This window comes from Ochotona princeps, chromosome 12 (genome assembly GCF_030435755.1).
Source record: "Ochotona princeps isolate mOchPri1 chromosome 12, mOchPri1.hap1, whole genome shotgun sequence".
Taxonomy (NCBI): Eukaryota; Metazoa; Chordata; class Mammalia; order Lagomorpha; family Ochotonidae; genus Ochotona; species Ochotona princeps.
Window position 1 is genome coordinate 49,257,030 of NC_080843.1, and position 27,137 is coordinate 49,284,166.

Sequence of the window (27,137 nt, forward strand, 5' to 3'; positions counted from 1 at the left end):
CTCAGCTACAGCCACCACACAAAACTTCACCTGTGCTGACCAGGAGACAAGCAAGTCCCACACAAAGTTCCCAGACTCATGATCAAGATGGTTCTTCTAGAAAGTTCCACAAGTCAGAAAGGGTTTGGAGAACCGGAAGGACAGCCACACACTGTAAAAGCCATTCTTTCACCCTCTGTAGGCAGCATTTTTTTTTAAGCTTATGAAAGAAATACACACTGGTGCCAGGATCTCACACAGTGAGCAGAAAATGAGGGGGAAACACAGTAGCTTCATGTGACTTTAGGAAGGAGCTCTGAGGTCAGTGTGGTCAAGAACACACAAGGCTTCACTCGATAGTCAGAGGAAGGGGCCCCTAGGCCGGCTACTTGGGGACGTAACAGCTGGGATGCAGCAGGCAGGAGAGAGGCCGGACACGCACAGCAGGCCACTTGGGGTCATCCTGCCTGGCCAGAGCTGTCTGCCTGGCTCCTGAAAGTAACTGGGAAATAGCCCAACCCTGAAAGCAGATGTTTCCCCCCACATTCAAATAGACACACAATAGCGAATGCACCGGCCAGGGAACCTGCAGCCACGGGGCTATCACTCCAGTGAACCAACCAGGGCTGCAGGGGCAGAAACACAAGCGAGAGTCAGACATCTCTCGGCAGTTCCACCAGGCACTCACTCACATTCATTCAACCTTTCTGGAGCATACAGAAGGTTCCAAGAGTCACACTACAGGGAGGTCAGATCTAGGCAATGAGAGATGGGAGGAGACCATGGACACACAGGGCAAGTTCCACTGGAGCCTCACTGGGCCGATCGGGGAAGACATCCTAGAGCAAGTATTATGGTCACTTCTATTTTACCCTGTGGGAATCAGAGAGATGGCCATGTGTGTGCTCAACACTGGACAGGTTAGGTGGGCACAGCCAGGGATTGACCTTGTACAGTGCAGGGCCACAAAGAGGTTGAACCAGGGACCAAGGAGCTTGCTAGGGGCTCTGGAGGGGAGCGTGGGAGTGACAGCAAGACAGGTATGTGGACTGTGCTTCTGCGAGTGGATGTGACCAGCTGTCAGGGAGCTGCTGCCCACTGCCCAGGGCTGTGCAGGCATTGCTGGTCCCATGGGATTGTGAGGAGGCCGTGGCTGAGGGCCACAAGCCACAGAAGCAAACCAAACAAGGGGGCCTTGACTTGGGCCACTGGGGCCCCCCAGATTGTACCAGATGTCAAGGCACAGAGTCTTATGTTTAAGAGGTGATTGTGAAACGTGGCGAAGGACCAGGGCATTTTGGGTGGGGGGAAGTCAGTGCAAAGTCTTGGGGCTGACAGGGTTGGTGTGTTGGAAATGGCAGACAGTTCAACAGAGCTTCAGAGGGTGATGCAACAGGTGGGCAACCAGGCTGTGCTGGCGAGGAAGGCAGGATGGGTGGGAAACGGGCCTGCTGTCCACGCCCCACTCCTCCACTGCTGCACCTTGGCTGTGTCTTTTGTACATGTATTTATTTGAAAGGCAGAAGAGAGGGAGAAAGAGGGAGGTATCTTCCATCTGTTAGTTCACACTGTAAATACTTGAAATAGCCAGGGCGGAGCCCAATCAAAGCCAGAAGCCAGGAATCCTGGGCAGTTCTGCTGTGTAGAATTCAAGTACTGGTGCCATCATTCACTCTCCCCTATATGGGATGTGGGCATGAAGCAGTAGTTTCACCGGCTGCACCACAAGGCCAGCCTCTTGACCACATCTTTGCTTGCTGAACACCCAGACAACCAGAGGGCAGCAGGAGGATTACACAGCTGGCAGATGTGAGGGGTCCCATGGATACTGTGACTGAGAAGGTTCAGGTAGAGGTGTGCAGAGCAAAGGGACTAGAGGAGACAGCGCTGTGTGAGCAGCTGAGGGTCTTCATCTGCTTTCTGGCCACCATCCATCCTGGGGGAGCCAAGGGCAGGCCCTGCCCCAGGAGGTCTGGGTCTCCTGGGTGATTCGGAGACCCCTAAGTGTGAGAAGTGTTTTGAACCTTACATCACATACCTGCTTTCAATGTCATGAAAATATTGTTGGTTCTCCCTATTTGGGGCGCCAAAACTGTCTGTAGAGCAAGCCAATGGCAGACAGAAAACATCCAGGCGGGGCGGCGGGGGATTGCACCTGCACAGACTTTTCCTCCTGGTCATTATCCCCCAAACACTACAGCCTGAGGACCACCTACAGAGTACTGGCATCACGTGAGGTGTCAGCAAGCGTCTAGAGATGATTGAATGCCCATAGGAGGCTTCTAGGCAACCCTATGACATACTATACGAGGGACGGGAGCCTCCTGGAAGTGGGGATCTGTGGGGATCTAAAGCAGTCTCCGTGGACTGCCAGATGTGGAAAAGTGGTGAGTGCAAAGATGACCAGTGAACGGCATCCGGTGTTTACACTCCAAGGGCAGAGTCAGACCCGGACTCTCTGCTTTCTCTGATGACAGCCAGGATGGACGCATAGGCAAAGGGGACCGGAGGGACACTTACAGAGGGTAGCGAGGACTCAGGCTGGGTGCTCCCGAGTTCTTGGGTCTCCTCAGCTACCTGTGAGCAAAGCTGGACCCCGACACTTCCAAGAATGAGGCTCATCTGCACTGTACTGGGGCCCTGGACTGCATAGCGGCTCAGCCTGCCTGAGGGACCACAGGCGGGGGGCTGGAGGCTGTAAGAAAAGCCCCATGCTTTGCTTCAAGAAGCACTCGTGGAGCTGATTGAATTCCCTAGCCTTTCTCAGCACCAGTGGTGGTGAACAAAAGTTGCCACACTGCTGATTCCAGATAGGGGACAGGATTTCAGGGTCGCGAGAGAAAGGAGATGCACACAGCTTTGGTTTAGAGCCCAGTGTGATAGCGTAGCGGTTAAAGTCCTCACCCTGAATGCGCCGGGATCGCATGTGGGCGCTGGTTTGTGTCCCGACGGCCCCATTTCCCATCCAGCTCCCTGCTTGTAGCCTGGGAATGCAGTTGAGGATGGCCCAAAGCTTTGGGACCCTGCACCCGCATGGGAGACCTGGGAGACCCACAAGAGCTTCCTGGCTCCTGGCTCCTGGCTTTGGATCAGCTCCAGCCATTGTGGCCGCTTGGGGAGTGAACCATTGGACGGATCTTCCTGTCTCTCCTCCTCTCTGTGTATCTGCCTTTCCAATAAAAATAAATAAATATTTAAAAAAAAGTTTTGTTGAGCCCTGAGGCACAGAGGCCTAGCGGCTTAAGTCCTCGCCTTGAACGTACCGGGATCCCATATGGGCGCCGGTTCTAATCCCGGCAGCTCCACTTCCCATCCAACTCCCTGCTTGTGGCCTGGGAAGGCAGTCGAGGACGGCCCAAGGCTTTGGGACCCTGCACCCATGTGGGAGACCTGAAGCAGCTTCCTGGTTCCTGGCTTCAGATCGGCACGCACCAGCCGTTGTGGCTCACTTGGGGAGTGAATCATTGGACAGAAGATCTTCCTCTCTGTCTCTCCTCCTCTCTGTATATCTGACTTTGTAATAAAATAAATAAATCTTTAAATAAATTAAAAAAAAAGCTTTGTTTTGGGCAAACCCTGAAGGCAGCTGTCTCGAGCGAGGCAGGGTTTCAACAGTGGCAAAGGACTCGGCTCCCTGGCTCAGTCAGTTGTCGGGATTGATAACAGTACTCAGGTGGCAGGCCATACAGACTGTTGGATGTTGACTGATGGGAGCATGACAAAGATAGGGAAAACCAGGAGCTATCTCTGTGGGGGCAGTAACAGTTCTGGAAATTACCAATAAGAGAGATAGGCACAAGGGAAGGAGGCTGACATGAAAAGTATGAAAAACTAAGCCAACCAGGTTACAGCTTCATCTGCACTCACTACAAACATTCCAAAAGAGATTGACTGATTGATTTGAAAGGCCGAGAGAGACCCGGGGGAGGGAGAGATGGAGGTGGGAGAGAGCGGGTGTCCAAAACCAGGAGCCAGGAACTCTACTCAGATCTCCCACATCAGTAGCAGGAATCCAAGTACTTGGGCCATCACCCACTGCCTCCCAGGCACATTAGCAGCAAGTTGGATTGAAACTGGAGGTGGGGCTTAATCCCCAGCACCCCCATAAGCGATGTAGGGAGCCCAAGTGATGGCTTAACTCCTTATACCATTATATCTGCTTCTTTAATTCTTTTTTTTTTTTTAACATTTTAAAAACTTATAGCTTTATTGAAATGTCATTTATGTATCAGGAAAACTCACCAGTTTAAAGGATGGGCTTTAGAATATCCAGATTTGAATCATCAGCATCTAATTTCAGAACATTTCATTGTCCTCCAAAAGAAGCCTGTCCCCATCAGCAGCCACTCCCCACTCCCGCAACACCCCCACTCCAGCGGGAGGCAACCACATCTATCAGCTGCCTCCGCAGTCACATAAATGGGTACAAGCATTCACTCTCTTTGTCAAACATCCAATTGACATTTGCGCCTGCAATCAATCTCTTGCAACACTCCAAAGGCAAACATTTTGCTTTACTTACATAAAGATGCAATCAAGCCATCAGAGTCTGCAACACTCCCCACCAAAGACAAGTAGACAAACGGACCCTCCTAGAGAGAAGGAAAGAAGACATGCTCTAGTTTAACATCACCACCACAGGATGGCACTGCAGACACACAGCCCTGCACAGCAGCGTCCCGGAGTCTGGGAATGCCACCCACTCCGAACCACTTTATGGGCTGTGATCCCCAGCCTGGCCACATTGACTTTGTAATGGACATGCTCAAAGTTGAGGTACATATACTTTTCCCCCTCAATAGCTGGCGTCACAAAATCAGAGGTGCACACTTTTTCTCCCCATTGTCAGAAGTTATTAGGCACTGAGCTGATCATGACATGGAGTTTTTTAAAATTATTATTATTACTAACTGTACATATTCGTGGGGCATTTGAGACATACATGTGGGGAATCTTTTCTGCCAAGGGTCATTTGGATATTTACAACATCGTTTGTGGGACTCACAACGTTATCAACATGAAAGTTGATAGATAGATTGACTGATTGATTGACTGACTGATTGATTGATTGATTTTGAGTCCTGCCCTTGGTTGCCTTGGCAGGCCCAGATGATTTTGTGAGTCCTATACAGCCCAGAGGTATAACAGTCCCCATCACTGCTGGGTACATCACGTGCAATGAAAAAACCAGGGCAGTCAGTATTTCCCATCTCCTTCAACACTTACTTTTGTTTGTTTGATGTCTAATAATTCTGCATGTTCTCCAAAATATTTATTTCGAAGAGCATCAGAGAAGGAAAGAAACAGCAGCAGAGATCTTCCACCCGGTTGTGTACACATTTGTGAGGTACAGTGTGATCATCCTTTCTTTTTGAGAGGAAGGAAAGGAGAAAGACAAATAGACACATATAGAGACAGAGGGTGAGCTTCCATCTACTCTTCACTCAATACCCCCAACTGCCAGAGCTGGTCAGGAAGAAGCCACAGCTGAGAACTTAATCTGGGTCTCTGCATTCATGGCAAGGGCTCAAATACTCGAAACATCACCTCCTGCCTCCCCGCAGCATCAGGATTTGAACCCAGTTCTGGGATGCAGGAATCTTAGCCACTAAGCTAAACGCCAGCCCCACCTCATCACCCTTGATTGCCGTTACCGTTCTGACCTCAAATTGCCCCCTTCCCTAGGCTTCCTCTCATCACCACACCCAAACTTCAAGGCTTCCCACAATCATAAAGTTCCTGTTTTCTTAGGAGGGCCACATAAGACTTAGTGACACAGGTGCAGAGAGAACACAGTGGAAAACTACAAGGTATGCAAACTGGGTGTGTGCAGAGGACAAACCCAACCTACAGAACCAAAAACAGCAGAATGACCAGAATTTGAAGGCAGGAACCAGTTCAGACACCAGGGGCCCAGTGCACAGGGAGATGCTGGTGCTGGAGCCCAGCCTATGCAACTTAACTCTAAATTGTCTACCCCAGGCCCTTCCCTTGCCCCCAGTCAGAACACGCCTCGCCAGCGCTCCCCAGGCCAGCTTCTCCTACCCAATGCGCACAACTTTCCCCAGACCCCTGACCTAGAGACCTCTTATCTCCTTTCCTGGTCAGCCACATAAACAAAGCTGCTCTACTCCCTAGAGATCGACGCCAATACTAGATCATAGTGAGGACCAGGCAAAGACCCTACCTCAGTGGGTGACATTTCCTCTACTCACTCCCTAAATGGGGACCTACCGCAACAAACTGAAAATCTCAGCACGCCCATCCATCAGTGCTGTGCAGTGTGCAGTGTGAGGGTCCCTGGGGCGACTCCCTCTGCTGCCCAGGCCCGGCTCCCAGTCTCTGTCCACTTAACTCACACTGGCACAGCAGCTACCAATCGTGCTTGCATTCCCGCTCTGTAAATGCTCTGTCTTCCCCGCGCCAGCTGCAGGAAGATTCTAAAGCCGATACACCAATCAACAGTCTATCACGATCATCGATGCAGTGCTCACCACGGAGGGCCACAGCCCCTGCTCTAAGGATTCGGTGGCTCGAGTCCTCTGTCGCTGAAGGGAGAAGGTTGCAAACAGAAGAGCCTTCCTTCCCCTCTGTCACGAATTTCTCAAAATCATGTTACATTTTAGCTTGCATCATCTTTGAACCATGATTTTCTTTTTCTTTGTAAAGATTTATTATTTTTCTTGCGAAGTCAGATTTACAGAGATGGAGAGACAGAGGGAGAGATCTTCATCCGCCATTTCACTCTCCAAATGACTGCAACAGCCAGAGCTGAGCCAAACTGAAGCCAAATCAGGAGCTTCCTTGAGATCTCCCATGTGAGTGCAGGGTCCCAAGAATAGGAGTCATTCTCTGCTGCTTTCCCAGGCCACAAGCACAGAGCTGGATCAGAAGTGGAACAGTCAGGACTTGCCCATATAGAATGTAGGAACTGGGCCTGGCACGGTAGCCTTGTGGCTAACACACTCGTCTTGAATGCACCAGGATCCCATGTGGGCACTGGTTCATATCCCAGCTGCTCCACTTCCCTTCCAACTTCCTGCTTGTGGCCTGGGAAAGTAGTTTAGGACAGCCCAAAGCCTCAGGACCCTGCACCCACATGGAAGACCCAGAAGTAGCTCCTGGCTCCTGGCTCCTGGCTCAGATCTGCTCAGCTGTGGCCGTTGCAGCCGCTTGGGGGCTGAACCAGTGGATGGGAGATCTTTCGCTCTGTCTCTCCTTCTCTCTGTACATATGACTTCCCAAGAAAAATAAATAAATCTTTAAAAAAATATATAGTCACTGTAGGCAGAGGATTAGCTGATTACAACACACTAGCCCCAAATCATAGTTTCCTTAACATATTTCTTATTATCCTAGAGTTCATAATTGTCTTTTTCTAATAGAATCAGACTTATGAATATTTTTTATTTCCTTATCCATTTTAATCTCTATTAAGCAAAGACTTTCAGTGTAAGTGCTGTGGCGTAGTGGGTTAAGCTGCCATGTATGACACTTGCATCCTATCTGAATGCAGATTTCTGTCCTGGATGCCCCACTTCTGATCCAGTTCAATGCTAACATGCCTGGGAAGGCAGAGGAAGATGGCCCAAGTGCCTGCAACCCTGCTAACTATGTCAAAGACCCAGATGAAACTCCTGGCTCCTGGCTTAGCCCTGGCTGTTCTGGCCATTGGAGAGTGAACCAGCAGATGGAAGATCTCTATCTTTCTCTGTAATTCTTCCAAATACATGAATAAATACACCTTTAAAAAAAAACAGGCTTTCATGCCAAATTCTTTTCTTTTCTTGGTACTATTTTAAGCCACTTAATTGAAAAATGTGGTTTATCTGAACATACATAAAAATTAATATTTTTTTAAATTCGAAGAGACCGATAGCTATATTTTTATAGAAGCAAGTACTCCCAGTCTAATGATTTTGCAATGCTTTATTTTCCCCAGCCAATTTATTTATTTATTTTTAGCACAGCATAGTGGAAACTCTACACCACTTCCTTGGCTTGGCCTGGGAACTTTCTAGACAAAGCACATCCACTGGGCTGCCCAGTAAGGGCATGGGGCAGGGCTGAATCTGACCCCGTCCAGGCCTTAGGCCATCCATCCATGGATGAAAGACTCCCTAAAATTAGACTGCAGAGCTCATCTGAAAACCAGATACGACTTCTGCTAATAACCTCTTCTTCATGAGCAACCAGCAAAGCACGAGCTGTGACACAGGGCACTGAGGATCTCCTGGGACCTGCACACCACTGACACCCGGGGCCCACAAGCCTGGAACAAAGTCATCTCCTTTCACTTTCACCTGTGAAAGTCCTGCTCCTTTCTCAGACTTTCCTCCCTCTCCCTGCCCTTTTTAAAACAACATTTTTTTACTGGAGAGTAAGAGTGACAAAGAAGGAGGGCAAGAGGAAGGGGGGGTAAGGAAGACAGAGGGAGGAGGAGGAGAAAGAAGGGGGAGGGGAAAGCAGGAAGCGTGTCTATCCACTGGTTCCCTCCCCAGCGGGCCACAATACTGGGCTGGGTCTAAGCCAAAACCAGGAGCCTGGAATTCCTAGTTCCAAATACCGGGGCCATCTTCTGTGCTTTCCCAGACACGTCAACAGGGAGCTGGACCAGACCAGCACTCAGACATGGTATGTAGGTGTTGTTCACCTGCTGGGCCACGGTGCTGGTCTCCAGGTTCTTCTAAGAACACCTCCTGAAGCTGGCGCTGAGGACCACATAACTTGCACATTATTCACCTATACTTCTGCCATCACTGCCTGTCTGCAGGTTAGGGTTCTCCGACTCCCCTTGCAGCATACATCTCTGGGGCCTGGAATATTATTCTCTCCCTCTTGTATCCTCAGGATTCCAGGTGAGAGTTTATGTTCTGAGTCTGTTAACTTTTATCTGAAGACAAGAATGCATTACTTCAAAAGACATCTGCCCTGAGGAGGCTCTTACAAGGTCCCTATGCTTCTTATCAATGTCCTGCATGTAGAGGCAGGATGTGGATATGTGCATATAATGTGAAGAGCTTATCTGAGCCTTCAAGTGTGGATAGACATGATGTTATCTTCTCCAAAAAGATTTCACTTCTCCCACCCTGAAAACAGCCTATTTCCATAGGGCAAAGTCTGTCTGCTTCTCTATATTCCAAATGGCTGCTACAGAGTCCCTGTGAATAGAAGCTTACTAAATTGAACAAGAAATAAAAACTGAGCAAGAGAGGAGTATACAAAGCAATAGAGTTCAAGTATCCAAACAGAAAAATGGTCAATTGAAATGACAAGACAATTCACCCAGAAGACAAATAGGCACACAAAAAGGTATCCAATGTCATGAAGCACCAGGGAAAGGCAAATTGAAACCACAATTATCACCAGGTTACTATCAGAGAAACCGAAATAAGAAATACCAACAGCACCAAATGTTAGGGAAGGGTTGAAGAAAACAGACCATCCACATGCTGCTGGTGGTCAAAGTGGTACAGCCACTCCAGACACTGGCATCTGGCAGTTTTCTTGTGAAGCTAAATAGACAGTCACTAGATGATCCAGAAATTGTGCACTTGGGTGTTTGATCAACAAACATCAAGACATATGCCCACATAAAAACATGCACACAGGGCCCAGCATGATGGCTTAATGGTTAAATCCTCACCTTGCAAATGCTGGGATCCCATAAGGGTGCCAGTTTGTGTTTCAGCTGTTCCACTTCCCATACAGCTCCCTGCTTGTGGCCTGGGAAAGCAGTGGAGGATGGCCCAAAATCTTGGGATCCTGCAGCCATGTGGGAGGTTGGAGGAAACTCCTGGCTCCTGGCTTTGGATTGGCTCAGCTCTGGCTATTGTGGCCATTTGGGGAGTGAAACAAGGGATGGAAGATCTTTCTCTTCTCTCCATAAATCTGATCTGCCTTCCCCATAAAGATAAATAAATCATTAAACACACACACACACACACACACACACACACACACACACACACACACACACACAATGAGTGACATGCTCGGAGTTAGGGGCTAAAGGTGTGTGTGGCAGGGTGTGAGGAGAGAAGATGTACAGTTACACAAGGAAGAGCACCAGGGATCCTTGTTGTACTCAAATCACGTGGTGTCTTAGAAGGATACCTAGCCAGTTAATGAAAGCTCCTGGAAGGGGTGTTTGTTCACTGTACCAGTAAAACCAGGTAGTCTGAATTCAAGATCAGCGGTTGGCCTCAGGTCCATATCCCTGCCGTGTGTACTGCAGTGCTGTAAAATGCTCCCTAAACCATTGTCAATAAAGGATCCCCTCCCCTTGCTTAACAACAAGCTTCCTGTGGTTGCCCAAGGTACGAACAGCACACAGCAGTCACCTGGTTGCCTGCCACACTGTAACTTGCTTCCCACAACCGTTGTCTTTGTTAAAAATGTGCTGTGCTGTCTGCTGAGGGTCCCTGACGCGACCAGACAGACCTGGCTGCAGCAGACACCATAACCACTGCTGCATCCATCGACTGTCAGCACCAGGAGCTTTCTGTGGTTAACGCCAAGCGACAGCTTTCACTTTCATAAATGTGGGAGACAGAGGAGGGTGCCATGGAAGACTGCAGAGGTAGGTAGGCCTTAGCTGGGCCTCGCTGGGCAGGCGAGATGGAAGGGGGCAGGCACGCAGGACAGCGGGAGACCTGGCAGGTCTGCCCTCCACCCTGCCATGCCACTGCTACCACATCTACCTCAGGAACATTTTTCATCTTCTCAAACTAAAGTCTCATCCCCATTAACCAGTAGTTCTCTACCTCCATCTCCCTCTCTCCTAGCCCCTGGCAACCACTGTTCCATCTTCTATGAATTTCACTACTCTAGGTATCACAAGTAAGTGGAGTCATGCAGTATTTCTCTTGTTAGGTCTGGCTCATGTCACATAACAGTGTCCTCAGCATCCATCCCTGTGGTAGCACGAGTCAAAGCTTCTCTCCGTTTAGAGGCTGAATAAAATCCCACTGTATGTCTACACGCAGGAGTCCTTCAATGTGTACAGGGGATTGGCTCCCACATCCTCCCGTAGATATCAAAGCCTGAAGACACTCCAGTCCACACTGCATTTGCATATAATCCAGGCACACGGTCCTGTATAATTGCAATTATTTCTAGGTGACTTGTCACACTAAATGCAATGTAAATAACTGCTGAGCTATATTGTTCAATGTATCGTAATAAGGGAAAAATCTGTAAATGTTTAGTACATACACTTTCCTTTATATATTTTCAATAAGCAAAATAGAAATTGGTTGAATCCCTGGAGTTGTAGTTCACAGATACAGAGGGCCAGCTATATCACATATTTTTAAAGATTTATTTATTTTTACTGCAAAGACAGATATACAGAGAGGAGGAGAAACAGACAGAAACATCTGTCTGATGATTCACTCCCCAAGTGACCACAACAGCCGGTGCTGTGCCGATCTGAAGCCAGGAGCCAGAAGCCTCTTCCAGGTCTCCCATGTGAGCGCAAGGTCCCAAGGCATTGAGCCATCCTTGACTGCTTTCCCAGGCCACAAGCAGGGAGCTGGATGGGGAGTGGAGCACTTCACTTCCCATTAGAATTAGAACCAGCATCCATATGGGATCCCAGTGCATTCAAGGCGAAAACTTCAGCCACTAGGCCACTGCACCAGCCCACATCACATTTTTTAAAATCACATTTTATCTGATCTTCTGCCACAGGACATTTTGGTTGCTCTTTTCATGTGTGACTTTTGTAGCTATGAACACTGGTATGCAAGCATCTCCTGTTTCCATCCTCCTGGTGTCCATATGGAAGCAGGATTATTGCCTCACAGGGTAATTCCACATTCAACTCTGAGAATCTGCCATACAGTTTTTCACAGTAGCTGTCACTATTCTATATTCCTACCAGCAATGCACCATGGTCCCGATTTTCCACACTTGGCTTCAGCACTTATTTAGCCACTTTATTATTGCTGTTTTTTTTCATAAGTCATCCTAATGGTTGTCAACTGGATTGCATAATGGTTGTGATTTACATCGTTCCATTGACTAGTGATGTTTTTTATGGAAAGTCAGATTTACAGAGAGGAGGAGATACAGAAAGATCTTCTATTTGATGATTCACTTTCCAAGTGGCTACAATGGCTGGAACTGAACTGATCCAAACCCAGGAGCCAGGAGGGTCTTCCCGGTCTCCCACACAGATACAGGGTCCTAAGGCCTTGGATCACCCTCTATTGCTTTCCTAGGCCACAAGCAGGAAGTTGGAAGAGAAGTGGAGCAGCTGGGATATAAGTTGGCACCCATATGGGATCCCAGAACATGGAAGGCGAGGATTTAGCCACTAGGTAAATGCTAGTGATGTTGAGCATCTCTTATGTGCTTATAACCATCTGTATATCTTTTCTTGCACAAGCATCTGTTTAAATCTGTTGCCTTTCTTTGAAGGTTTTTAAAAATAAATTTATTTATTTGAAAGGGAGAGGGGAGAGAGAGAGAGAGAGAAAGAGAGAGAAAGAGAAAGAGAGAGAGAGAGAGAGAGAGAAACACAGAATCTGTTACACATTGTTTCACTCCTCAATGACCAAGGCTGGGCCAGGTTGAAACCAGGAGCCTGGAACTCCATTTGGGTCTCCTACCCTTAGGATGCCATCCATTGCTTTCCCAGGCACAATAAATGCCAGGGAACTAGACAAGAAGTGGAGTAGCCATGACTCCAGGCAGTGTTCCAGGTGGGATGCTGGTGCAGCAGGACAGGGCTTAACCATTGCACCGTAACACTGGGGTCCATCTTTGTGGCTTTTCTGCAGCACCTGCCAAATGGGGAAAATGGTCTCCTGTGATGGGAGTAACAAGGGTGCCATAGGCTGCAGACACAGGGCAGGACTGCTGGGGCAGAGCGGACTGGCGTTAGTTGAACAGCAGACCATGGTTTGCATGCACGCTACAGTGGCTTCTTCCCTTTCCATGTGGAGAAATGGGTCTGGGTGTTTCTCCTCCCAATTCCCTATAGGACCTGATAATAAAGCCGTTCCTTCTTGAAAGACTTTCAGGGTCGTGCACAAGCAGGTAGACCTGTTGCCTGAGAACAAAACAGGGGCTTCAGGTGACATCCCCAGAAGGTTTTGTGCTTCTGAGTCTGGCCTGTTCTAATACAGGAACTCAGCAAGACATGTGTCAGTCAACAGCAGACTCAGGCCTACAACACAGACACTGCATGGCACACTGTCCATAACTTAGTGCAGAGCCAAACAAGGGAAGTGCATAATGCAGAGGCCTGGCTTCAGAATGAGGCTGACCACCCTCCTTCTACACATTCTTCAGGGGCTTCTGAACCAAGTGTATGCTAACCACCCAGAGACTTGAGATCAAAGCCATAGCAAATAGGGATTACCATCTGATCTGACCAACCAGAGTGGACAGAGGCACACACAACTTCCATGAGCTCCTACTGCAAGGTAAATGAACTACATGATGCTTTTCATTTCCCTCTTGAAATAAATTACAGGCTCCAGAGTGAAAAGCTCCCATTCACCCGCTGAATCATCAGGGAAGGAGATTAGTGCTAAATATCTTCATTTGTAGTGCATGGTCAAGATCCAGTCAACCGAGACTCAAATTCAAGTCTGAGCTCAGCAAGGGTCCTGAGGTTTCCAGGATCAGCTGAGTGGGGCTGGATCAGCAGTAAAGGGCAGGATGTAGGAGGCTGCTGCAACTGGGAAGGCGGAACTTGGAAGAGGGGCAGGTAGGATGCACCCCAACAGCAAACCCTCCCAGCTTTCTTCCCCACAGACACAGAGATTGGCATTTCAGACATCAGTGCTACTGTGCCTCCCCTGGTTACTGGAGCCTCCATAAGCCACAGGGCAAACCTGCTTCCCTTCTGCAGGCAGAAGACATTGTAACAGCACTGGAAAAGGCCGGCCCTATACACACAGACAGATGGACAGACACACTGCAATAAAACACAGGTAGTGGACTTTAGCCTGCTGGGAGGTGGTGACATTCTACAGTTGACCAAGCATGACCTTCTGGGAGCCAATGGGAGTTTTCATGTTTGAATTTGGCAGCTCCCCACAGAGCTTTCAAACCAGCACTTGCAGAAAAAGGATGAAAATGAAGGAGAGTCGACAGCCATGACTGAAAAAGACAGAACTCTCATGAGCAACACTCCCTGTTGAAATTGCCTGTGTCCTGTTGGTCAGTGACTGGGCAGCACAATGCCAGCCCAGGTGCCCTCCTGGCTCTGGTTGGTGGAGACACCTGCAGACAAGAGCCCCTCTGCTCTCCTGCCCGCCCTCTGTGGTCCCCACATGCCCAGTGCTTTGACAGACTAGCATGTTTTTTACTCTTCTCTTCAACTTCCTTCCAGTGTTGTCATTGAAGGCTAACTTACTATATGGAAAAGGTACTGGATGAGGAACAAGACACCCTCCTGACTCCCAATCCCAATCACTAGAAACAAGTGATGTTATATCATGTGGGCTGCTCCAAGGAACTTTCCATGTTTATGCTATTATGTAGTTAAGAGTTAAAATACTTTCTCTTTGCTGTTAGTTTTTCTATTCTTAACCCAGAGGGTGATGGAGAAAATTCCCTAGTGTTTGTTTATTTAAAACATTGTAAGGCTGTGTATCAGGAAATCTGGTCTGAAAATACAGGAATATTCCTATTGGATATTCTGAAATGTGACTGAACTATATCCATGTCATTGAGGCACTAACTCTTGTATCTCATGCCAAATTATTTGGAGCTGATTTCTGGGCCTGCTCCTGCTTCCAGCTTCCTGCTAACGTGCAACCTGAGAGGCAGCAGATGATCGTTTGAGTACATGGGTTGCTACTACGCATGTGAGAAACCTGAACTGTGTTCCTGGCTCCTGGCATCAGCCAGGTCCAGCTCCAGAAGATGGGAGATCTTCCTCTCTTTGTAAATCTCTCCTTTCTGAGCTGCTTTTCAAATAAACAAAGCCAAAACATTTTTTCAACAAAAATGTGATTGCCTGTGAAAATGCTCATGCTCTATTTCCCACAAACAGGATCAATTTTAGGTTGTTGTCAGAAAAGACCTACAATGAGAGAACCAACAAAGAAGGAAGTAAATGGAAGTCTAAGAAACACTAATAACCTAGGAACCCTAACAGACTCTTTCCAACTTGTATTCCTTCCCTGTATCAGTTAACCACGTATACTGAAAATGACAACACAGAAAGAAAAGAAACAATATGGAAAACCATAGTTCCTTTTCCTTCAAGTTCTTCTTTATTTAAATAACCAGTAACCCAAAGGTATACAGCATTGTATTGTGATACAACAAGATAAGCCTCCGCCTGCAACTCTGGAATCCCATGAGGGTATGAGTTTGAATCCCTGCTGCTCCACTTCCAACCCAGCTTCCTGCTCAGGCACCTGAGAAAGCAGCAGAGGATGAGAGACCAGGAAGAAGCTGCAGGCTTCTGGCTCCAGGCTGGCCCAGCGGTAGGTGTTGCTGTCATTTGAAGCGTAAGCCAGCGGAAGGGAGATTCTCTCTCTCTCTCGCCTCATCTCTCTGTAACTATGCCTTTAAAATTATAAAGTAACTAAAAATATATTTGTATATACATAGACAGACAGGGCTGAGCTGGACGCAGTCCCGAGGTCTCCCATACACACAGAACAAAGGTGTCTAAATACTCCAAGCCATCACTGCCACCTCCAGGGTCTGCACCTGCAGGAAGCTGGAATGAGAGAGCTGGCACTCAGTTCCTGACACCTTGCTATGCGTGCGACACGGATGTCCTAGCATGGGTCCTGACAGTTAGGCCGAATGCCTGTCCCGGGGCATGTGATTTTAATAGCAGATTTGATAGACGTGAAGAAACCTACACGCAGAACTCAGATCACACAACTGGTTCAAGCTGTTCCAGATCCCGCCATTTATAAACAAATGACTGGTTTATAATATAGCAGAAAAACAGCCCTTCATGGGAATAAAAAAGAACATGAGTTGAGACTGTTGGGATGTGTTTGTGGGATCTTTTTTCAGCATGTTTGAATGAAGAAGCGGAGAACGCAGTGTAGCATTCAGGATTTCGGAAATGCAGTGGGGGCAGCAGGTGCACCCTGTCAGCACCGCTCCCCACGTTCACATTGGGCTTGCCATCTCGGCCCAATTCCATGGCCAGCACAGTAGCAGTTCGTGCCATTACTTCTGGAAGGATGAGCAGCAGCAGCCTCTCATGGCTGTGGATGACACAGCTTTGGGGACATCAGAAATGTTCACTGCCAGCCGCAGCGAGATGAGATGACAACATTCACTGCACAGGACATGCCCCAACAGATGAGGTCACCTAACAGCCACCGTGGCCCATGCTGGCCCTTTCAGAACTAGAGGAGTCACTCACATGGGGTCTGTCTGTCCCACATCACAGCAGCTTAGTATTTAGTCATTGGAAAACCTCTCTCAAAAACACTCTCGAGGGGAGAGCACAGGTGTTTGGCATACAGATTAAGCCACTAGCTGGGACCCCACAGTAGAGTCTCTAGGTTTAATTCCCAGTCCCAGTTCCCGAGTTGAGGCTCCTGCAAAGGAATGCCGTGGAAGCCACAGGGAGTTGGAGGTAACCGGATTCCAGCCACCTGTGTGGGAGACTGTGACAGTTCTCAGCTCCCAGCTTCAGCCTGGCTTACTTAGCCTTACCATGGTGCGCAATGAGTGAATCAATGAATGACAGGTCTTTCTCTCTCTCAAAAAAGCAAAAGGCAATAAAAGAAAAAAATTTTAAAAAACAGTGCTATGGGCTATGCTAATACTTGAGATACTGGCATCGCATGCTGGCACCTGGCTGCTCCGCTTCTGATCCAGCTCCCTGTTCAGGTACCTGAAAAGGCGCAGAAGATGGTCCAAGTCCTTGGGGCCCTGCTACCCACTGGGGAGACCTGGCTGCAATCCCTGGTACTGGCTTCAGTCTGGTTGAGTCTGGCTATTGCCAGCATTTGAGGAGGGAACCAGTGGATGTGAGTTCTGTCTCTCAGAGAAGAAGTGGGGAGTAAGGTGAGCAGACCGTAGAGGAGACAGAGAGCAAGTCCGCTTACTGGTCTATGCCACACACTTGCACTCCTCATCCACAGCCACCTGCGAGCCTGCTGCCAGTGCAGAATCTTGCCCGACGCCTGGGTGAGCATGCACATGTGGAACTTTGAGAGGCACCGCCCTCAGTGCCGGAGCTTCAAGCAAGCTTCCTTATCCTTCGAGGAAAATACCGCTTCCATATTTGACAGATGAGGAAACAAAAAGTTTCCTTACCGCCTTTCCCTCTTCTTTACACAAAGGATTGGGCAAGGGGCACTGCCCAAGGCTTCACAATTGCTAAACCACAAAGCTGCTGTTCAAAGGTACACATGTTACACACCAAAATCCATACACTTCCTTCCCCTACGCTTTCAGAATTATGGCCAGATGGCCAGACCTCATTAGGTTTGGCATAGGATTTGGCTCCCAATTCATGCTGAACTTGATCTCAAAGTCATTAAGTTATCAAGAAATTAGAAACAATCCATTTACAGCATTCAGGAGGCAGGCCCAGTGGGAGGGCTGTGGGTTACCACAGGTGTGCTCAGGGAAGCTGGGCCCAGCCACTCTCTGGGCTTCCGGGCTTGCTGGGTGAGCCTGCCTCCCATGTGCTCCCCTACACTGTCACCCACTACCCTCGCTAGGGAGTGACTGATTCTGGAGTGTGAATCTCTAAATCCATGAGCTACCTAAACCCATCTTCCCTTTTCTTGTAGCTTCCTCAGGCATTTCACTGTAGTAACCAAAAGCTGCCCAATGGAACTCTTCTGGGAGTGTGTGGTCACCGTCAGTGCATGAAAGAGGCTACCTGTAGCAGCTGTGCCGGTCTGTGACAAGGACAGCAACAGCGCTGAGCAACGGCCCAGGCTTTCGCACTGGTGCTGCTGCTGAGTGCCAGAGGACTTTGCTTTCCTCTGGGGCATGCAGAAGGCAAAATTAGGCTTAGTAAGTAAGTCCTAAAGAGATCATTTTGTGGGGGGGGATTTACTTATTTTAAAGGTAGAGTGACAGGGAGATAAACAGCAAGAGAGTGTGGCAGATCTTCCATCTGCTGGCTCACTCTACAAATGGCTGCAACAGCTAAGGCTGGGCTAAGCTGAAGTTAGGAGCCTAGAACTCCATCTGGGTCTCTCACATGGGTAGAAGTGGCCCAAGAGCCCAAGTCATCTTCTGCTGCTTTGCTAGGCATATTAGCAGAGAGCAGGATTTGGAGCAGAACGGCCAGGATATGAAACAGCACTCTAATATGGGAGCTTAACATGCTGAACCGCAACCCTGACCCAGGAGACTAATTTCAAGTAAAAATAAGATTTAAAAAATAGCCATTCGAACTATTTCATTTTGGAAAGGTTGTATTCATTCAATGTTTTCTAGCAGAGGGTGGATGACCAAGAGCTGCAGAAATCCTGAAAATAGTAATAAATGCAAGGTCAGAATCATGTGCAAGGGCATGAGGAAGTGTTTTTTTTTTAAGCTGGAAGTGTTGTAGGCTGTGATTGTGATGTTTGTTGCATAATTCTGTGCAATGACCATGATTCACCCAACTGTGTACAAAATGGGTATATGTTAATGTTTGGTCATGACAACTCAATAGAACTGGTGGATGTATGGAAAAGGAAATTAGAAAAGTGGCAACTTCCTGTTCAAAGGCAGATCTGTTTCTCAACAGCTTTCACTTGTAACAATGATCTGTTCAAACAGATAACTGTAAAACATCTAGAAACAAACTTTAAGAGTCTATATAACAGACGCTTTAAACAAATTGGGACCCACCCTGGACTTACGCGGGTAGACTCTGCATGAAAAGATACCATCTGGACCTGGCCTTATGGCATAGTGGGTTAAGTGATGCCAACATCCCGTAGTGATGCTGGCTTGTGTCTAGATAACACTTCTGACCTAGCTCCCTCTTCATACATCTGAGAAAGCAGAAGGCCCAAGTGTTTGGGTCCTTGCACCTGTGTAGGAAACCTGGAAGAAGTTCCTAGCTTCAGGCTGTCTCTGCGCTAGTCGACTGTAACCATTTGGAAAGCAAACCAGCAGATGGAAACCTTTCTCTCCTTCTGTGTATCTCTCCTTCTCTCTCTCTCTGTAACTCTGTCTCTCAAGTAAACACATAAATCTTGGGGGAAAAGATATCATTTTGTCTTAAACTCATCTATAAGTCCAAGAAAATCACAAATCAAAAATATCAAGTATCATAACTTGGTGAATTAAACCCATGGTTCATCTGGAAGGAAATGCAATAAATCTTGAACTGTTTGTAAAAGAACAGTGGGGAGAAATTTACTTTATCAGCTATAAAGATAGCATAATACTAACATAACAGCAGTGTGCATAGAACTAAAGCCAAATAATCCAGAAAAGAGAACTAACTTTTGGCCATTCCTGCATCGGTGCAGCCAGGAGCGGCTGGCTCAAAGGAGCCTGGGGGTGAGGCCTGTAAGGAGCTAGTGGGATAGCACTGGCAGGGCATGTGGGTACCTGGGAGCTCATGTCCAGGTAGATGGAGTGAGCTTGGGGATTTCCTCAGGTTCTTGGTCCTGGGCAGGGTAGGGAGAAGGGAGTGGAGAATCCGAGATTAACATGCTAGCCTGGTATGCTGGTGGACCAGGCTTGGGGAACTTTGAATAGGCCTGGAACTTGGGTGTGTGGAGGGGAAGGGTCCCAGGTCAGCACACATACCAGGAGCTTGGGACACTGGCAGGCAGGATGAATTCCAGGCCAGCACACCACCTCACCAGAAAACTGGGTTGCAGAAGGCTGGGCTGGGGAATCCATGAGCTCCTGGGTACAGGGACCCTGCTAGGGAGAGTCAGAACAGGGAATGGGTAATGGTTAGGCTGGGCCATGACATTAACTAGCACAAAAGAGAACCAGGTCTTGGGGGAGATTCTGTGGGGGATGTGTGGGCTCACCCCTGTGGAATTGCAACTTCTGCTGGTTAGCTTAAGAGCTGGGGATAGTGATGGGCTGAGCAAGGTATGACCATGGGCTCTCCAAAACTCATGGGTACTGGGGTGGGAACAGGTGGGGGTGGTACAGGCTACAGCATCTGCAGGCACACCCAAGAATAGGATATGGGACGAGACAGGCAGCAACATCCACCAGCATACACAAAGGCCAACATGGAGAGGGCAAGGCTATGCCAGGTAAGAGCCTAGCACCTGCTGGCATATGTGAGATCTGGGTCTGGGAGTAGGCCTGGTGAGGAAACTTGGGAAACACCTCTGGTGGGCCATAGCTCCATTGGTGAGCATGTGGTTCAGGCCTAGGTGTTGGTCAGGCCAGGTAAGGTAGCCCCTCCTGTAGACAAGTGTATAGGTTGGTTCTGGAGAGGGGTGAACCAGGCAGAACCAGGGTAAGCTCAGCCCACTGGCATGTGCAGGAGCCATGCTGGAGTGCAGGTCATGCTAGGACAGGCTAACACATGCACTGGTTTGCATGAGCCAGGGATGGGAGCAGACTGGGTAGGGCTAGCCTGCAGCACCCACCAGCGAAAGTTGGGACTGGAGGTGGGCTGGGACAGCTCAGGCTGCAGCATCTAATGGCAAAGCCCAAGATGGGGGATGGGCTGTGCTGAACTGGGTTGAAGCAAGCACTGGTATATACAAGGTCTGTGGCTGATAACAGGCCTGCTTGGGGAGCTAAGGAGACACCTCAGCTGGGTTGTGGTTCCCACTGATGAGCACAAGAGCCAGAATGGAGGCAGCAATCTGGGCTGGACATGACCACAGTATTCCTTAGCACAGGTGTTGACTGGGTCTGGGGTGCACCACACTGGGCTAGACTCTAGCAGCCACTGGTGCTTGTGAGAGCCAGTGTAGTTGTGGGATGGACTGGGCTAGGTCTCTGCCTCTGATGAACCATGCAACAGCTGTGTCTGGGCATGCATCAGGTGTGGCTGGCCTGTAGCAACCAACAGTAAGAACTAGAATGGGTGTGGGCCAGTTGGGTAAGGCCATTGTTCCTGCCAGGACATGAGGTGGACTGTCAGGCTGGGCCAAGGACCCACTGCTGGGTACAAGATCTGTCACTGGGAGAAGACCTGATAGAAGAGCTTGAGAAACTCCTCTGTCAGGACACAGTCCTAGCAGGTGAGTCCAAGAACCAAGAATGGGAGCATCCCAGACCAGACCATATTTATAGTACCTGCCAGCACACATGTAGCACATGTCTGGGGCAAACCAGGCTGGACCAGTTCATAACACCCACAAGCAGATCCAAGAACCAGAATGGGGTGCAGGACAGGCTGGGTCAGGCTGCAACACCAGCCAGTTCACATTAGGGCTGGGATAGGGGCTGGATGGGCTGGACTAGGCTGCTGTTCCCACCAGCATGAGCTAGAACTGGGGGGCAGGCTGGCTGAGCCAGGGTGAAGCACACCGGCAAATGAGGTGGGTCGTGCCAGACAGGACTGCAGCTCCCACCATCACACCTGAGACGAGTGGGGTGGGGTATGAGCCTGGGAGGAGGGCTGCAGGGGGCTCCCCTGCTGGCCACTGCTCCTACTGGTGAGCATGAGAAATGGGATTGGGGGCAGACCAGGCCAGGCAGGGCTACAACACCTGTTGACCTGAATGTGAGCTGTTAGGGGGAGAGGCAGGCTGGGCTAACTGACTGTACGCACTGGTGCATGCATGAGCTAGAGTAAGGGCAGGCTGGTTGGTCTTTGCCACAGCATCAGCTGGCAAGTGCTAGGACTAGGGGCAAATCCTGTCAAGCTACACTACAGAACCACCTGGAAAGTGCAAGATCAAGGACTGGGAGGGGGCCCAGTAGGGAAACTATAGGCACCTCTCTGATAAGTTGCAACTCCCACCATTGAGCATGAGAGCCAGGGCTGGAGATGGGCCTAGCTAGACAGGTGGTTGTACCCACTAGCAGGATTGTGGGCTGGATAGTGGGGTTGGTTGGGTTCAGCTAGGTTTCAACACCCATTGATGCGTATGAGAGCTAAATGGGATGTGGGACAGACTGGAATAGTTTGCTGTACATATTGGCAAGCACAGAAACCAGGGTTGGGGACTGGTCTGGTGGGGGTTACAGGGATTGTTCCAATTAGGCTGCAGCTCCTGACGGTGTACATGAGAGCCAAGTATGTGGTGGGCAGGGCTGGGCTGGCCCTTAGCATCCACTAGTTTACATAAGTGATGGGGCTAAAGACAGAACTGACCCAGCAATTGCAACTACGAGTGTGTGCATAGGCCGATGTGGGTGATGAACTGAGCTGGACCCCAAACTGGCAAAAATACATAAGAGTCATGTCTGGGATCACTTCAGATGAGGTTTCTTTGGGGATCCCCCCAACTGAATCTCTGGACTCAGAAATCCAAACATGGGGGGAATCGCAGGATCTGTGGTCTGACTGTGGAGTGCATGTGTCAGAACTGGGCCTCCTCAGTGGCTTAGACGGAGCAGTGGACAGCATACCCAGATGGAGGATATGGCAGTCCACTGGAGACTGCAGAGGACATCTGGTGCCATAACAGAGAAAGGAGTGCAGAACAAATTGGTCAACTACCCCAGCCAAGCAAATATCTAAGTGAACAGACTCTAAAGTGGACTATGTCAGCCAGTGAACCTTGGAAGGATTTCCTCACCCTTGGAGTTGTGAGATGGACAGCATTTCAAAAACTCTCAAAACCACTTGAGCAGAACCCTTGGAGCATGCTCCATACCGGAGACCCTGAAATGGCAGTGGGTGGTTGTTCCCCATACCTGAGCACTGAGGCAGCTGGGAGAGTGGGTGCAGCTTCTCCTCTTATCTCTTCCTTCCCCCAGATAAGCAGAAAAAAGAGAATGTGTAAACAATGATCTCACCCACCTTCCCCTAACCCTTGACCCTTACTACCTCAATCAACTATGTAAACATCACGAAAAATAAAAGTTTTAAAAGAGAGAACTAAATTTAAAAACCCTTGCATATATTAATGCATATAGAACATTTACATACAAGGAAATTTCAAAAAGTTCATCAAAAACAGAGTTAAAATATAAGCTTATTTGGGTATATAAATTTTTGAAATCCATGTATACCAGGGGACTTCCAAAAGTTCCTGGAAGATGCATCTTGTAGAAAAAAATTTATGCATGGATTTAAAAAAAATTGGGCCAAAATCATCTTATAATTCCATTTTTCACAAACCTTTTGAATTATCTATACATATGACAAAGAGAATTTCTAGCAAATAGATTAAGAACAGATGAAATCAACAATTGGGATTGGAATAACACTTTCTCCCCCAAAAAAGTGTTTACAACTATTTTTTTTTAATTATTTTTTATTGGAAAGTCAGATACACAGAGAGGAGGAGAGACAGAGAGGAAGATCTTCCATCCGATGATTCACCCCACAAGTGGTTGCAGTGGCCAGAGCTGCGCCGATTCAAAGCCAGGAGCCAAGAGCTTCTTCCAGGTCTCCCACGTGGGTGCAGGGTTCCAAGGCTTTGGGCCGTCCTCGACTGCTTTCCCAGGCCACAAGCAGGGAGCTGGATGGGCAGCCGGGCTGCTGAGATTAGAATTGGCACCCATATAGGATCCTGGTGCACGCAAGGTGAGGACTTTAGCTGCTGGGCTACCAAGCCAGGCTTGTTTGCAACTATTTCTACCAACACGAACTCTTCTTATAGATCAATAAGGACAAGATGAATAGCCTTGTGGCAAAATAAAACTACAGGATCTTGCTTGAAACAAATGAAGGCATCAAAACTACAGGATCCCAGGCTCCAGATTCCTCTCTCAATGCCTGCACAGAAACAGCAAAGCAAGCAGAACTTCAAGAATGTGTAGGCTACCTCAACAGGGCTGTCAGCCAACACAGTAAAAAAACCCCTCTTTGGGGAAGCACCTGAGCCTCTTGGGCTTTTAGGAGACCCTGCAAAAGACAGAGACTCCCAAATGACATAAGTGCAATTTCCTAGCAGTCAGCAGCTTGCCAAGCCAATGTATGTCAATTTAAGAAAAAGAAAGGACGGACCAGTTTCTCACACAATTCATCTTAAACAGCAAAACTCCTATCTCCTTATACATGCTTTTGGACTTTGAATCTCTGTTTTAAAATTTGCCTTAAAGAGATCAAGAGCTATCTATTCCAATGGTGTTGATTTGTTGTTGTTGAGAAGTAGCCTGGTGCTGCAAGGTTGGTTCAGGGACTCCTGGCTATAGCAGAGTGGTAAGGAGGACACTGTGACTCGTTTCTCACAGGAAGCAGAAGAGTGTATGCTCGCCTGTCTACAGGGCTCCCTGTCCCAGTGAGGCAGTGGAGGGCAATGGGAAAAGATACAGCAGGGTGCCTAAAACATCAGACTGCACCACTGAACTGGGTCATCTGCTAACACCGCTCTGTCACAAGCCAGCTGACGGCTCCTGACGCTTGCAAGGTGCGGCTATGCCAACTTCCGCATCTCCGGGGAGATCTTATCCAGCACTCCCAAAATCCACCTGTCAAAGTTCACCCTGGGGCTCTGAGGGTCTCAAGCCCCAACAACCTCCAGCAGACTTGGGGCAGGAGTTGAGAGCCAAGGTCCCCTGGCTGAGCGCAGAGGCAGAGTTGGTCCCCGCCACAGTGGCTGTAGACAGCGCAGACCAAGAAGATCTCAAGTGGAGTGAAGGATGGATGTGATATAAGGCTGATACCTAGCACTGCCACGGTACAGAGAAAGTAGTCAGTGGGAACAGAAATGGGTACTCCTTTCCTGAAGGATTCAAAAACTGCCTTCAGGGGTGCCCCTCTGGCACAGCGGGTAGGCTGCCTGCATCCCACACCACAGTGCATGGTTAGAGTCCCGGACACCTCACCTCTCATCCAGCTTCCTGCTTCTATGCACCTGAGGAGGCAGCAGGTGTTAGCACCAGTACACGGGTCTTTGCCACCCATATGGAAGGACCTCTAGGTTTCTAGCCCAGACCCAGCTGTTTGTGACATTTGAGGAGTGAACTGTTAATGTTTGCTTTCACTTCTTTGCCTTTCTATTCTTTTTTTTAAAGACCTATTTTATTTTTGAGCCTGGTGCAGTAGCCTAGTGGCTAAAGTCCTCACCTTGCATGAGCCCAGATCCCATATGGGCGCCAATTTGTGTCCCAGCTGCTCCACTTCCCATCCAGCTCCCTACTTGTGGCCTGGGAAAGCAGTCGAGGACGGCCCAAAGCTTTGGGATAGTGTGTCCATGTGGGAGACCCAGAAGAGGCTCCTGGCTCCTGCCTTCGGATTGGCTCAGCTCACTTGGGGAGTGAACCAGCAGACAGAAGATCTTTCTATATCTCCTTCTCTTTGTACATCTGCCTTTCCAGTAAGAATAAAAAAATAAATCTTAAAAAATCTTTTTTAAAATAAGAACTCTCTCTCAAAAAAAAAGCTTATTTTTACTGGAAAAGTAGATTTACAGAAAGCAGAGAAAGAGAGAAAGATTTTTCATCCACTTGTTCACTCCCCAAATGGCTACAATGGCGGCAGCTGAGTCAATCCATAGCCAGGAGCCAGGAGCTTCTTCCAGGTTGCTCAAGAACGCTTTGGACCATCCTCTTCAACTCTCCCAGGCCACAAGCAGGGAGTCTGAGAGGAAGTGGAGTAGCTAGGACATGAACTGGTAGCTATGTGGGATCCTGGCACTTGGAAGGGCAGGATTAGCTAATTGAGCCATCATATTGGGTCCCTTTGCCTTTCAAATGAAATAAAAATAAGTAAATAAAAGTTAAAAACAAAACATCGACTTTATTTAGCTCCAATAATTCTTTGTAAAAAATTTTATTGTAAAGTCAGATATATATGGAGGAGGAGAGACAGAGAGGAAGATCTTCTGTCCATTGATTCACTCCCCAAGCAGCCGCAACAGCTGGAGCTGCGCCAGTCTGAAGCCAGGAATCAGGAGCCTCTTCCATGTCTCCCACATGGGTGCAGGGGAAAAGGCTTTGGGCCATTCTTGACTGCTTTCTCAGGCCACAAGCAGGGAGCTGGATGGGAAGTGGGGCTGCCGGGAGTAGAACCGGTGCCCATATGGGAACCTGGCACATGTGAGGTGAGGACTTGAGCTGCTGAGTTACTGTGCCAGGCCCAAGCTCCAACAATTCTACTGCCAGCAATAGCCCTGTGATAAGGCACACAGAGCATTCTCCAGAGTGGCCAGTCATGAAGAGGAGTCTGCACCAAGCACGGACTGAACAAATTGCACATGAGCTACAGTGAGGTCCTCTGCACTTATTTAAAGTTCGCGGGTGTTCAAGAGACAGCAGTAGGGAAGTCATAAAGCATACATCAATGGCAAAACAACAAAGAATATTGGGACTAGTCTCACCTAGCAGGGAAAGCTGGCATCCCATGAGGGTGCGGATTCCAGACCTGGCTGCTCCACTTCTAACCCCGTTTCCTGCTAGAGCAACTGGGATGGCAGCAGAGGGTAGCCCCAGTGCTTGGGCCCTGCATGTGGGAGACCGGACGAAGCTCCTGCTCCTAGCTTCTACCCAGCCCAGTGCAGCGACTGTGGATCAGTAGATGGATTCACATAGAGGCAGAAGAATGATGCCTGTCAATCACACATATCCACATACTTTCACATAAATAAATCTTTTTTAAAAATGAAAAAGAATGAGTAGCACAACCTGGGTCTATGGTGTGACAGGTTAAGATGCAGCCTGCAACCCCAGCATCCCCATCAGAGGGCTTATCTGAGTCTTGGCTGTTCTGCTTCAGATCCTGCTCTCTGCTAATGTGCCGGGGAGGCTGTGGAAGATGGCCTGGGTCCTGGGGCCCCTGCCAGACTTGTGGGAGACCCAGCTGGGGTTCCTGACTGACTTTCAGCCCAACCCCAACCCCTGCTACTATTTGGGCAGTGAGCCAACAGATGGAAGGTCTCTTTCTCTGTCACTATGCCTTTTACAGAAATAAAATAATTAAATATATTTTTTTAAAAAGAATGACAAGGGCCCAGCAAAACAGCCTAGTGGCTAAATCCTTGCCTTGCATGTGCTGGGATCCCATATAGATGCCAGTTTGATTTCCAGCTGCTCCACTTCCCATCCAGTTCCCTGCTTGTGGCCTGGGAAAGCAGTCGAGGACGGCTCAAAGCCTTGGAACCCTGCACCAGTGTGGGAGACCTGGAAGAAGCTCCTGGTTCCTGGCTTTGGATCGGCAC

General features: G+C 48.7%; 1 protein-coding gene across 1 annotated transcript in view; it reads right to left on the reverse strand.

The window, feature by feature from the left end:
- The window catches only part of EBPL (EBP like), a 39,096-nt gene that overhangs the window by 4,779 nt on the left and 7,180 nt on the right, over positions 1 to 27,137 (reverse strand). The window contains exon 2 of the mRNA XM_004577671.2: positions 4,502 to 4,571. Coding sequence (XP_004577728.2) covers positions 4,502 to 4,571 — 70 coding nt within the window. The remainder of the gene's footprint in view (positions 1 to 4,501; positions 4,572 to 27,137) is intronic.